This window comes from Montipora capricornis, unplaced genomic scaffold (assembly GCF_036669925.1).
Source record: "Montipora capricornis isolate CH-2021 unplaced genomic scaffold, ASM3666992v2 scaffold_425, whole genome shotgun sequence".
Taxonomy (NCBI): domain Eukaryota; kingdom Metazoa; phylum Cnidaria; class Anthozoa; order Scleractinia; family Acroporidae; genus Montipora; species Montipora capricornis.
In genome coordinates this window covers 75,001-87,500 of record NW_027180157.1, presented here as the reverse complement: position 1 = coordinate 87,500, position 12,500 = coordinate 75,001, and the positions used below count along the sequence as shown (strand labels likewise).

At 40.8% G+C, this 12,500-nt stretch overlaps 1 protein-coding gene across 1 annotated transcript in view; it reads right to left on the bottom strand.

Moving 5' to 3' along the window:
- Positions 1 to 12,500, bottom strand: part of LOC138035579 (striatin-interacting protein 1 homolog) — a 46,530-nt gene that overhangs the window by 1,304 nt on the left and 32,726 nt on the right. The window contains exons 15-22 of the mRNA XM_068882221.1: positions 10,413 to 10,510; positions 5,734 to 5,785; positions 4,724 to 4,798; positions 4,477 to 4,577; positions 4,137 to 4,203; positions 3,084 to 3,188; positions 2,177 to 2,260; positions 1,399 to 1,519 (exon numbers count right to left, since the gene is read on the bottom strand). Of these exons, the coding sequence (XP_068738322.1) occupies positions 1,399 to 1,519; positions 2,177 to 2,260; positions 3,084 to 3,188; positions 4,137 to 4,203; positions 4,477 to 4,577; positions 4,724 to 4,798; positions 5,734 to 5,785; positions 10,413 to 10,510 (703 nt within the window). The remainder of the gene's footprint in view (positions 1 to 1,398; positions 1,520 to 2,176; positions 2,261 to 3,083; positions 3,189 to 4,136; positions 4,204 to 4,476; positions 4,578 to 4,723; positions 4,799 to 5,733; positions 5,786 to 10,412; positions 10,511 to 12,500) is intronic.

Genomic DNA, 12,500 nt, shown 5'->3' with positions numbered 1-12,500 from the left:
CGAGAAACTTACGATAGTGCAAAGTTATGTTTTGAGGTGACGTTTTCGTCGATGTCGCCGTCGTAGATCTTAAATAGGGAGTTTAAGATCTGCGACGCGACGGTAACGAAAACGTCATTTAAAATTCCAACTTCAGGTTAATTAATCTTTTTCGTCAGTATGTTGGCTTGTCTAACTTCTAAAAACTAGTGTTACTTTCCAGGAACTGAATTAGGAGGTGAGGTGTTGAAGTTAAATTCGCTGCCTAGTGTTCACGTTCTCTGAAAAACTTTAGAATTGGTAATTTCACGTGGTAGGTTTGCAGAAAACGTGAAAGAAATGTACAAAAATGAAAAATGCACGCGAAGAGCGTGCAAAGCTATTGTTTTTGCTCATTAAATATGCATGATTTGTGACGTTTTCGCTGCCGTCGCGTCGTAGATCTTAAACTCCCTAATACGTGGAGCACGACTTCGAGAACGAGTACAAGTTGTACTTGTTATCGTATCTTATTCGCACTCTTTGCCGATGCTAACAATCTCTATTGACTGCAGTGAATAGAACTTGACCTTCATAGTCCGCAAGTGTATAAAAAGCACTGTAAGATTGTGTGACTCCAGGTATGGGGTACACACAACAGGTCAAAACTCTGCCTCGAATAATTGTTTCCGTGGCTTCCAAGATTGAATAGATGAAACATGAAACGTTGTTTTTGTTGTTGTTGGTGCTGTTGAAAGTTTGACAGCGACGAACAAGAATGGCGAAGTGAGAGAGATCGTGTTCGTTTTTCCATTAAGTCTTTATTATCAACAACAACATCAACATTATCATTCCTACACCATCGCTATCATCAACGTAGTCGTCGTTGTTGTCGCCGTCGTGATCATCGTCGTCATCTTCGTCATCATCGTCGTCGTCATTGTCTTCGTCATTGTCTTCGTCATCGTCGACATCGTCGTCATCGTCATCGTCATCGTCATCGTCGTCGTCTTCGTCATTGTCTTCGTCATCGTCGTCGTCACCATCATCATTTTAAAGAAAGACTCTTTCAGTCCATCCCAACTAAAAAGCCAATATTAAAAATACCATAATGTTCTTTGCTTGCCCTTCCAAATTTTGCATAACATTGTTTTCATTTTCTCTTGAGACCATCGTAAGTCGAACAGAAACTGGAAACAATACTTATGCAAAATTTTGGAGGGAACACAAAGAGCAAGGCCGTTGCCTAACAGGAGCCCAGTAGCCTGGGGCTCCCAAAGAATAGCTCTGGGCGCCTTAATTTTTCACAACAACACCTTTCACTTCATATGTTGGGCTCCTAAGTTCTCAGCGTTTAGCTCTGAGGGCCCCCTTAAAATTTTCTTAGGCAGCAGCCTTGAAGAGTATTATGGTATTTTTGAAAGAGGTCTATTGACTCACCGTTCCCGTACGCCCAGTCATCATTCAGTCTATGTCGAACTTTCTGATAAATAGCTGACATTGTTTTCATGTTACTCTTCCGCCAGTTTCGTCCTAAATACTTTGTTTGGGCTTTCAATAACTAAAGAATAAAAGATGAGATATCCCAATTGATATAAACCTCTCAATGGCGTTGCGCAAATGAGCTTCTTCTTTATTCCTATAGTGGCACGGGGGAATTTAGATCTAACACGCGGAGTCCGTGCATCATCTGTGTTCTTCTCCAAATTTGCATAATAAGCTCACGACGACATGAAGTTGAAACAAGAGTTGGCAATTTTAATCCTAGCAGTATTGAGGGACAATTGTCACCCCAATCTTGTTCAATGCCCGAACTCCCACGAGTTTCGAATAGCTCAGTGGTAAAGCATCCGCATCCGAACTTTAGTAATCGGAAGCGGTCGCAGATCCGACTCCTGAAAAGGAGCAATCGGATTTTTCCTAGTACTCCCGAGTCAATGCCGAAAAAACCTCTTCAGTTCAACAATAAGCCAGTTCGGAGTTTCAAGAAACGAATGTGCGCGTCAAGATAAAAACAAGAATAAGCTAGAATATAACTGTCTTTTTTGTTATGGTAAATAGCTGCAAGAATTTCAATTACAAATCTCTTTTTGTTTAATATATGCTTCCTTTTATCCCGACGCCTGCACGTTTCTTGAAACTCTGAACTCGCTCATAGGGGTTAACATTTGTCATCCACTTACTTCATAACAAGTCTGTAATATAGAAATTAACTCACTTTGAGTACATACAGCTGGAGAACTTCATGTTTCACCTTTAAGGCACGTTTCAGGATAGGAGCAGATTTGAAGACAACAAGCATCTGACAAAAAGTTGATAGGAGGAAAGATTCCCAATTCAAAAGTTTAAAGAATCTTTTCAAACGCACATTGCTTTAAAAGTGCACAAAGAAATTTAAGTTTAAATGGAGGCAATTTTACAGAACCTCTTTGATTTTACGATTTAAAGTTGATAACCTGCGTTGAGTATGAGGTCTGAAATTCAAACGAAAGCTTCTCAACATGTGGTTCTAGATTTCTTGTCTGTTGGTGAAATCGCGTGACAAATCAAATGAAAACTACTGAGCAGTACTTCCCTGCGGTGCTGTTTAATATGTTGTACAAGGTGGTGCTAGCTTTTGAGTCTGTGGGTGAAATTCTTAAGTGTGACCATTCAAATGAAAGCTGCTGAGCAGTACTTTCCTGTGCTGCTGTATATTTTGTTGTACAAAGTGTCGAAATGTGGTTCTAACGTTTGAGTCTGTGGGTGAAATCCTAGGGTGAAATTATTCAAATGATACTTTCCGATAGTGCTGTTTATTTATTGTACAAGTTGGATCTAACTTATAAGTCTCTGAAGTGTGACCATTCAAATGAAAACTCTGGTTACATTTTAAAGGTTACGTCAAAAAAAGCATCACAGAACTGTTTCAAATCATCTTGGTACTAAACGTCATCCCGCGACACCTGCGTCACGCAACTTCACGACACATACTGAGCAGTGCTTTCCTGAGGCGCTGTTTATTGCGCCGTACAAGGTGGTTCTGAATTCTGAGCATGACTATTCTAATGAAAAATACTGGAAAGAACTAATAGATTTTTCAGTAAATTGGTTTTTCGATCCTATAAATTAAATAGCAGCCTCACCATTGTTCTCGAGTGTTTCCATTTTGTAAGTTTTTGGAGAATACGCAAAAGGTTGATGCAAGAATACAAGTTCCTCCAGCAACAAGCTTCTTGGTCGGCATTTTCCTGCAAACAAGAATTAACGTTTCGACTCAACTGTTGTTCAGCGCTTTGGCAATTATTGCCCGATGTTCTAATATGAGCAATTAAATTGCAATGACCTCTTGCATTTCTTTCATTTATTAGTAAATTAGTCCATGGAAATAGACCACTTTCGATACATTAAAATTCAGTCCAAAACAAAACACATCATCTCGAGGCTCTGGGAAATAAATATAAGGATTTGTATATTCTCAAGAGCCTCGAAGTGATGCCTTTTGTTTAGGACTAAATTTTAATATATTGCAAGTGGTCTATTGCTTTTGTCTCCTCAAAAATGATCAGAGCAGATTAATTCTAAACAATAAATGAATACTCCAGACTTAGTTGATAGAGAATCACAACGGTACCGCAAAGATCATGCGTTCGGATCCCCTGGGGGCTATTTCGTGTGTCGTGTCGGTTTTCAGTGCTGTTTCCCGGCCAAAACGTCACAGGAATCACGAGGAATTTCCGAATTTCCAACCCAAAACGTTCCTTCAATTTTAGAAAAACTCGCATTGACTGAATTTTGCAGATGAGTTATCCATACTAATTTTGCAAAGCAATGCCTTGACGATAAGGTGCAATTGTTTTAGATTAGGCCAAACGAATATGTTTACCTTCACTCGGGTAGAGGAGTTTCGGGTACATTTTATCCCGCGTGCGCGTCCAGCTTTTATATCATTCGACCTCAATGACATAAAACGGCCAGTTTTGCAGGATCTAATAACAATTTCTTAAATTCTCCAGGAAAGAGGGACGATCATTCTTTCACTTTAAATCTTAAGGAAACTATATCCTTGGGGCTTGGTTCCTACCCTGCGGGATAAAATTTTTCCGAAACCCCTGGGGTATCCTGGGGTAGATTCCTCCGAAACCCCTGGGGTATTCTGTTTGCATGAAAACAAACTTTCAAAGGAATATCAAACTTACCAAGCTCTCGGCTGTGAGCTCCAGGGGGTCCCCCAAGATACAAGTTGGAAAATCCAGTTGAGGAATTCTAGAGAGAATTGAAGTAAAAGCTTTAAATGCAACTATGACTAAAACTGGCAGTTTTCTCTTTTTCTTTGGACTTCAAAACTATTTTTACCTAAGAATTTCTGCTAAACCCTAATTAAGTAAAAATGGCTTTTTCTTAAACTGAAATTTTCCAATGATCCTCCGTGGGGGAATCTTGCTGACGTCGCTCTTACTGAATTCGTGTCTCGTTAACATTTGAATTTGCTTATAGATGGCATCGTGTTTTAAACTGATTAGCGACAAACATACTCACGTGTTTTTTGCAGCGATGAAAGCAGAAATGTTCTGGTTGAGAAACTTGAGTATAAGAGGAATGCAGTTGGCAAAGACAAGATGCTGACTCATGAACTCAAACTGAAGACAAAAACGAAAAAAATGTTAAGACTCACTGCCCGCTAGGTGGCAACAAAAATCGTATACTTTCTATGCGACCAAACATTGCGGAAAGTTTTCCAAAATAAATATTAATATTAATATTAATATTAATATAATTATCTCACCTGATAAATATGGTTGAGCTTGAAGTGCTTCAGCAAAAGAAAAAGTACTCCAGATATGGCCTTCACTATTATCTCCTAAACATACGATAGAAAACACTGTTAGCCACTATTAAAGATAGTTTGGTCAGGTGGCTGAAGCGCTTAGCATGACAAGCGAAATACTCCACAATGACTCTCAATGGAAGCTCTATTTCGTCATCTGTACAAACGTATCAGTCACGCTTACTTTCGACCTTAAAGTTGGTGAACTTTTCGCAAATTAAACAAGAGTAAACACCGAATACATATCATCATTATAGCGCCAGTCGCTTCTCATTCGGGGATATATATTACTCGAAACGCGCATGCTCTTTAAATTGATTATGGAAAGCTAACGTTCGTTGGCGTTTTCGTGTGGAGGAGCGAAAACGATTCGAATGCTTTATGTGTGGACGCGCATTATTTTTAAAACGGAGGGGAAAATCTCCGTTTTTCTGAAGACCCCTTTACGGTGCGTCTTCGTACCGCTCTAAGGGGGTATTTACATGAGACCGGTATGAACTTGTACCAGTATGAAATTTTTGCAGCCGTTTACATGAAACCGGGACGAAATGCTCGGTGCCTGGTTTCGGCACGAAATGATATGTTTTGTCTAGTAAATACATGGTTGTCCCAAAAGTATACAGGCTTGAAACTTCTCGACCCGGTCTGAGATTTAGCTAGATTTGTTGTCATTTACATGAGAACGGTACGAACTCAGACCGGTGTGAGAATTTTTCGTCTCGGTCCAGCAACCGAGATAAGTCAGAACGGTCTCATGTAAACGCATAAGAAGAAATGTATGGAGACCGATACGAACTCATTCCGGTCTGAGTTCGTCCGGGTTTCATGTAAATACCCCCTAAGCGATACCCTGCGGACCACCAAACAGACTTTTAATCCCCTTCAAACGGTGCAGAATATACCAAATATTTTGCAAGTAGAGCATCAAAACAAGATAACTTATTTCAAAAAGAAAAAAATTTACGCACCTTATGTCTGTTCACATCGATGCCAAGTCTCATTGAATGAAGAACTGTCGAACTGAACAGAAAATAAAAGTATGTAAAGACCTTGTACATGTAACGCAAAAAGTATGGCATACTGCTGCCTGTTATAAGAATGTTATGCACACCTTACCTTAAAATCCCCTTCCCAACCCCCCAAAACACTCATATTTCCGTACATAACTTAAATACGCGTCGCGCAGGTAAAAAATACGGAACTCACACAAGGACAACGACGACGGCTACAAGAACGCCACAAAACAGTGGGCTTAATCATGAACAAAAGCAATGACTGTGCACGCCCTGCACGTGCGTTTTACATTTTTGTACATTTCTTAGCTGCCGTCCTTGTACCGACAACAGGGACTGGGGAGTTTAAGAAACCACGACGGCTACGGCGACGAAAATGTCACTTCAAACTATTAGTTTGAGCTATCCTAAGTGTTTCATGATTATTCCATCTTGTTTTATATTATAAAATATGGGCGAAGTGTCCTATAACTGGATTGGTACGGACGGATTTGAAGTAAAGAGTGAGACTGAAAGATTCACTGTAGTTTGTTCACGCGTTGTCGTCAAAACCTTAAATTTAGTCATTTCACGTACTGGTTTTGACGAGTACGGGAGACAATTGTTCAAAGAAGCGTGCCGCACGAGCATTTTGGTTCTTTCAACCAATAATATTACTGGTTTTTGGCGGTGTCGTTGCCGTAGCCGTCGTCGTTTCTTAAACTCGCAACTTTACGATCTAACGACGGCGATGTCGACGAAAACGTTCCCTCAAAATATAACGTTGCACTATCGTAAGTTCTCGCGGTTTAGCAATCTCGTTTGCGTCGTACAAAGTGGCCAAAGTATCCTAAAAGTAAATTGGTACGAGTGGCTTCAAAGAAAAAATAGAGAATATAAGATTCACATTTGAACGCTCTAGTTGTCGTCAAACCCTCAAACTTGGTGATTTCACGTCATCGTCATATTTTTTTGTGCCGAAGTCTTTCGCGATTATTCCAAAGTGGGCGAAGTATCCTAGAAAGTAACTGGGTACAAGCCATTTCAGGGTAACAATAGAAAATGAAAGGTTTGTATTTGTACGCTCACCTTGTCGCTAAAATCTCAAATAGGAGTTTTTCAAGTAACGTTATCGCCGCCATATTGGTGGACGAAAACAAAAGATCTCTCATTGGTTGTTCGCCATTTACAAAAAAAATCCGGTAATTTCGGTTGGAATGTTAATGGTACGCCTATTTTGGTTGCCCCAAACGGAAATTTCCGGAGAAAACGGGATTCAGGCTTGAAAGGTACTCCGGAATTTCCAAACGGAAAACGTGTTTACCATCTGCATTCCCCAACGATTTTGCCTCTCTCCAGACTCTCTCGGTAAGCTTGAACGAATTGTGCAAATGGTACAGGCCGATTCCAATTGAATTTCGCATTCGAGAGTTCTTGCTTACCATTTGAACAGCTTAGTGCTAACCGGTTTCTGCTTGTAAATGGTAAACAACCATTAGCTTCTTTTGTTCGTCCACCAGAAATCGTACATTTCTCTTTTGTTATTCGTGTCTCTAGAGTTTGGTTGAGAACGTCCAATTTGGTGATTCACGTCATTTTTTTGCAGAGTACAGCAAACATACGCGCTAAAATGCGTGCCGCACGTGCAGACGATTGTTTTTTTTCCCCTTTTAACCAATCATATTGTTGTTTTGTGCCGTTCGTGTTGACAACCGCGTGGTAGATCTTAGAGGTGGGCAGACGCGAGGGGTCATGTTGCAGGGACATGTCGCAGCGACAGAAAACGTGTTTAGTGCACACTGAGGCGACATGTAGCAGGGACGTGTAGCGGGGACATGTAAATAAATAAATAAATATTGCTAGTGCTAATCACCATTACTTGCAGTCGAGGACTGAATTGCGAAGGGCGCGGCTCACGACATCGGGCTGAAAGCATACAAAGGCGCCTCTGACTGCCGCTATACAGTCCATGTTTGATGTCGGAGCACAGCACCACAGCTAGATGTCAATTACCTGTGAGTCGATTTTGATGAGGGAGGAAAACCGGAGTACCCGGAGAAAAACCCTCGAGTCAGGTTGAGATCGACTGAAACTCAGCCCACATGCTGGCGGCTCGCAGTGGTGGGAGGCCCGATAGATAACCACTAAGCCACCCTGACTCCCTAACAGGGACAAAGTCACAACGGGCACACACTCGCAAATGTTGGGGGTACATGTTTCAGGGATATGTTGCACCGACACGTCTCCTCGTGTAAACTGACACTTTTATAATTGTGCAACACGTGTCCCACGAAGTTCAACTTGTTGAACTTCATGGGACACGTCTCGGGGACATGTCGCCGCAACATATCACTGAAACATTTACCCACAACATTTTCATGTGTGTGCAAACGTTGTGATTTTGTCCCCGCTACACGACCCTAATGCATGTCGCCTCAGAGTGTACTAAACACCTTTTTGTCGCTGTAACATGTCGCTGCAACATGACGCCTCGTGTCTGCCCGCGTTAAAGTCATTAACGACGTGAAATGACCCAAAATTTAAGGTTGTGTGGAGGCCGTGAGAATCTGACCCCACAGTTTTTAATTTTCTTCCCAAACAACCACACCGTTCTTACCAGTATTATTCCCGCAATGTTGATACACACTTTCAAGGCGGAATGAATTGAAGAAATCGCGAAATTAATACACAGTAGGGAGCTTACACAAAGACGACGACGACGACATTACTGTTTCTGTTAATGGGTCGGAACTTGAAAACGTACAGCGCAAAGCTCTTAAGTCTGGAAGTTGATAAGGAACTGACATTTTAATCGCGTGTTGATAAATTATGTAGGAAACTATCCCAGCGCATTGGAAATTTCAAAAAGATTAGCCTGGGAATCAAATCATAGGGTTCTCTGTTATAATGCTATTATTAGACCAGTGATGGATTGTGTCAAACTGTGATAATCTTTGTCTAGATTGTGTTTAAAAAGCTACAAAAGAGAGCAGCAAAAATCCTCCTAGGTGCTGATAGTTATGCGACCTCTGTTAAATTACTTAACTTTTTTTTCTTTTCTTTCGCATTCGTCGTACACGTGGAATTTTCGCCTCGTTTTCCTCTACATAACAAGTTGTTTGTGGACAAAAAGAACCCCAAACCATTTTCCGGTAAATCAAACAAGGAAAAATTAGGTTTCATGGTTATAGATCGTTCGTAACTGAATCCTAACCGCAATTTTCTTCATGAACTGACGTTTAGTCTCTGTTGACTTTCAAAATAGCTTCATCGAAACTCATATTTTTCATATTTTCATATTGCGTCTTTTTTTCTAATAATCCGAGTTTTTGCTTTTGTTTTTTGTCAACTAAATCCTGGAGATTCTAAGTTGCCGTGGATCACGCGAAGCAAAAGTCACAAGCTTCACTCCATTTTACGTGACACGTGAAACGTGAAATGGCACTCCGACGTTTGCCGTTTCACGTACACGCAATGTTAAATCTCTCTAATAACTCTGCACGCCCCGCGCGTGCGTTTTACATTTCGATAAATTTTCTTTGTTGCTCTCGTCCTGACAACGACGTCAAATGACCAAATTTGAGATTCTTTGGAAAACGCGAGCACCTGACAACAAGAGTGAATTTGACAAGAGTGTTGTTATGGCATGGGTGGGCTTCCCAGCACAGTCACAAATGAGTCTATTTTTAGAATACCCGTTCCCGCGAAAATCAGTTGTCACGTCCCTGAAAAAAACATGACAGAAGCAGTCACGCGTGACATGGCTTCTCTTCTTCTGATTGGTTAAAATTAGCGGCCCTTTCTTTGTTTCGCGCGCAAGGTGTATCTAAAAATAAATCCATTTGTGACTGTACTGGGGCAAGACCGCAAAGTGATAGATCAACTCTTTTATCTAATTCACTCTTGCTGACAATAAATTTTCCAATTTTCTCTCCAAACATCCACACCGTTCACATCAATTTTAATCGCGAATGCTTTACGCATTTTCCATGCCGCGCGACTTCGAGTCGTGCGGCATCGAAATTGGCCGAGTCGAAATTGACCGTATTTGTACTAGAGGACGTCTTAGGCCCGTTACAAACGTCAACCTTTTCATGTGCCGAATCTAATGCAAATGAGAAAAATCTATTGTTTTCGCTCATTTGCATTAGATTCGGCACATGAAAAGGTCGACGTTTGAAACGAGCCTTAGACGTCTTAGACGACTAGTATAAATACGGGAAATAAGGTGAACGCATTAAACGTCAGACGAATTAAACGTCTCAAGTTAAGTGGGTCGAAATGAAGCACTTAACAGACGTCTTAGCCGTCTCAGACGTCTAAGCCGTCTAGTATAAAGACGACACGCACTAAACTGGGACGCACTTAGCAATGAAGTGCACACAGTCTCTTTGATAATTAAATCTCGGTATCTTTTGAAGAAAATTGTGAATTTGATTTCTATCCGTCGAAGTTAAGTGCGTCCCGTATTTATATTAGTCGCACTTACGGCCAGACGTTTAATGCCTCTGGACGGCCATTATTACAATAATACTACAGTATTATTTTTAGACAACGTTCTCATGGCCGTTTTCGTCATCCTTGCATAAGCTCCCTTATGTTCAAGGCGTGGTGTTAGGAAGAAAACTAGCGAGAAAGCCGGTTGTTTTGCTTACGGCATGTCTTCGGGCAAGACGTCTGCCAATATGTTGATGGATTCAGTCTTGGCTTTGGCTGTTGGAGCAGCAGCGAGAAGAATCTTGAGTAGGGCAATCTGAAATACAAATATTTAAATTAATTTTTTCTCTAAAACGATTGCTTCGATAGTGAACAAATAGACATGAACTGCGGATATCAAAAGACTGTTTTCAATTTAAAAGGTCATCGCGATAGATTGAGCAACTTAAGGTCTTAAAGAGGATTTATCTTTCTCAAGTTTATCAAAACATGACCCAAATAGCATCTCAGAAGGTTATGCAATGAAGCGAAGATCGAATTTTTCATAAATTTCAAAAATCCTACACTTGATTTTTGCGGCACACCCTTTCAGCTGACCAGAGGGATCGAATCGCTGGTTTGTATCCCAGACGCGGACGGCAACCGGAAGAGACCAATTCGCTTTCCAGGATAGTTGTGTCTCCCAGATTTTTATACTAATCATCTCTAATGGAGATACGAAACTTGGCAATGAAATGCGGTTGTTGTTTAGTGTTGCATGGGAATCAAGCCCCAGACCTGTGCGGCAATAGTGCAGTACCTACCAATAGTCCATTTTACAGTTGTGTGCTTAGTTACTTGGCCTGTGAATGAAAGTGAGGCTGCAGTTCACATTAACATAACAAAAGGAGGGAGGTCTGTATCATAACAAGGTCAACACCAGCCTCACTTTCATTTAAGGGCCAGGTAACTAAGTACACAACTGTCAAGAGGTCTATTGAGCTATCATGAAGCCAAATGGAAGCTGGGAATTTTTTGAGTTTTTAATAAACGAGTGAGGCACGAATTCTTCCGGCTGTGAGAAATGACGTGCTCCTGAATCGACGTCATGACTTATTACTGGGTTGCCCTATGGAAAACCCAGTCGGAAAATAGGTAGATTTCCGTTTTAGTATTTTTTTCCGTGTCGGTAAAAGTCTTGCCTGTTACTCCCCGGGTGAGTGGTGCCTTTGTGCATAGAGCCTTCTGCGCGTATTTTCTTAGGATCGAGAGGGTAGTGGAAATGCGTAGATTTCTCTGGTGGACACAGTAGAATCATCAACTTAGCCTGCAATGGCGTCGAAAGTCATGCAACGCGAATGGCGTTTTAGTGGATCCTTAAACAAAATATACCCTTATGGAGCTCAATAATGGAAAGTCAGTTGGATAAACTAGGCATGAATCTCAAAAGCGACGAGTACTGGACTTCGACAACAATCTATCGCCCGTCGAGACGAAATCAAAGTGAGCAGTATTTACCTGAAGTACACGGTAATTTGACACAATTGAGTTTCTTGTCTTCACGCACGCAATGAAATAGGAGGAGGTTTTCACCTCTAAGAGCAAATATGTTGTTTGTTTCAATAAAATTTTCGCTGGAAAAGGATTCTGTGGTATTTTCTGCCTTTGTGAATTATGATATCATGTTGTGTATTGAATTTTCGAGCTTAAGGTTCAAATGTGATATGGGAGAAGTTTTTTAGTATTGCTCTGTAACACTGTCTGTAAGCAGGAAGGGTTCACAGGCCTGTTGGAAGCGTGCTTGAGTTTCAACAAAATGAGGCCCAAAATCAGTGAAAAGTTGTGACGCAGATGAATAATAAAGTAGCTGCTATTTCCAAAATGATGGAATTACCTGGTGATAAATAACGTCGTACGCGTCTTGGAGAGTAAATTTTGACTTTGCATAAACAAGAGTTGAGCGATTGTGATCTTTGTTTTGACTTCTTTGTCAAACTTAATAACACTTGACAGAAAAAGAAACTTACAAAAACCCGGTATCTTGCCATCATTTGACACAGATGCTCCACTGTTTGGCGAGTAAACATGCCGCGGTAACTTAATCACGGCGCCCGCTGAATTCCGGCCATGTCACTTTCGATTTTGCAATTTACTTGAACGTAGCAAAAATCTCCCAAAATGTTTGTCGCTGATCGTAACTTTTTATATTCTATATTCACGGTTCAAAATTAATGTTGTTTTCATGTCGTAAATATTTTATTCTCGATCGACCGTCCGGGAAACTTCCTTCTGCTCTTTCTGCAAACTGTGTATCAATATTTATTTGC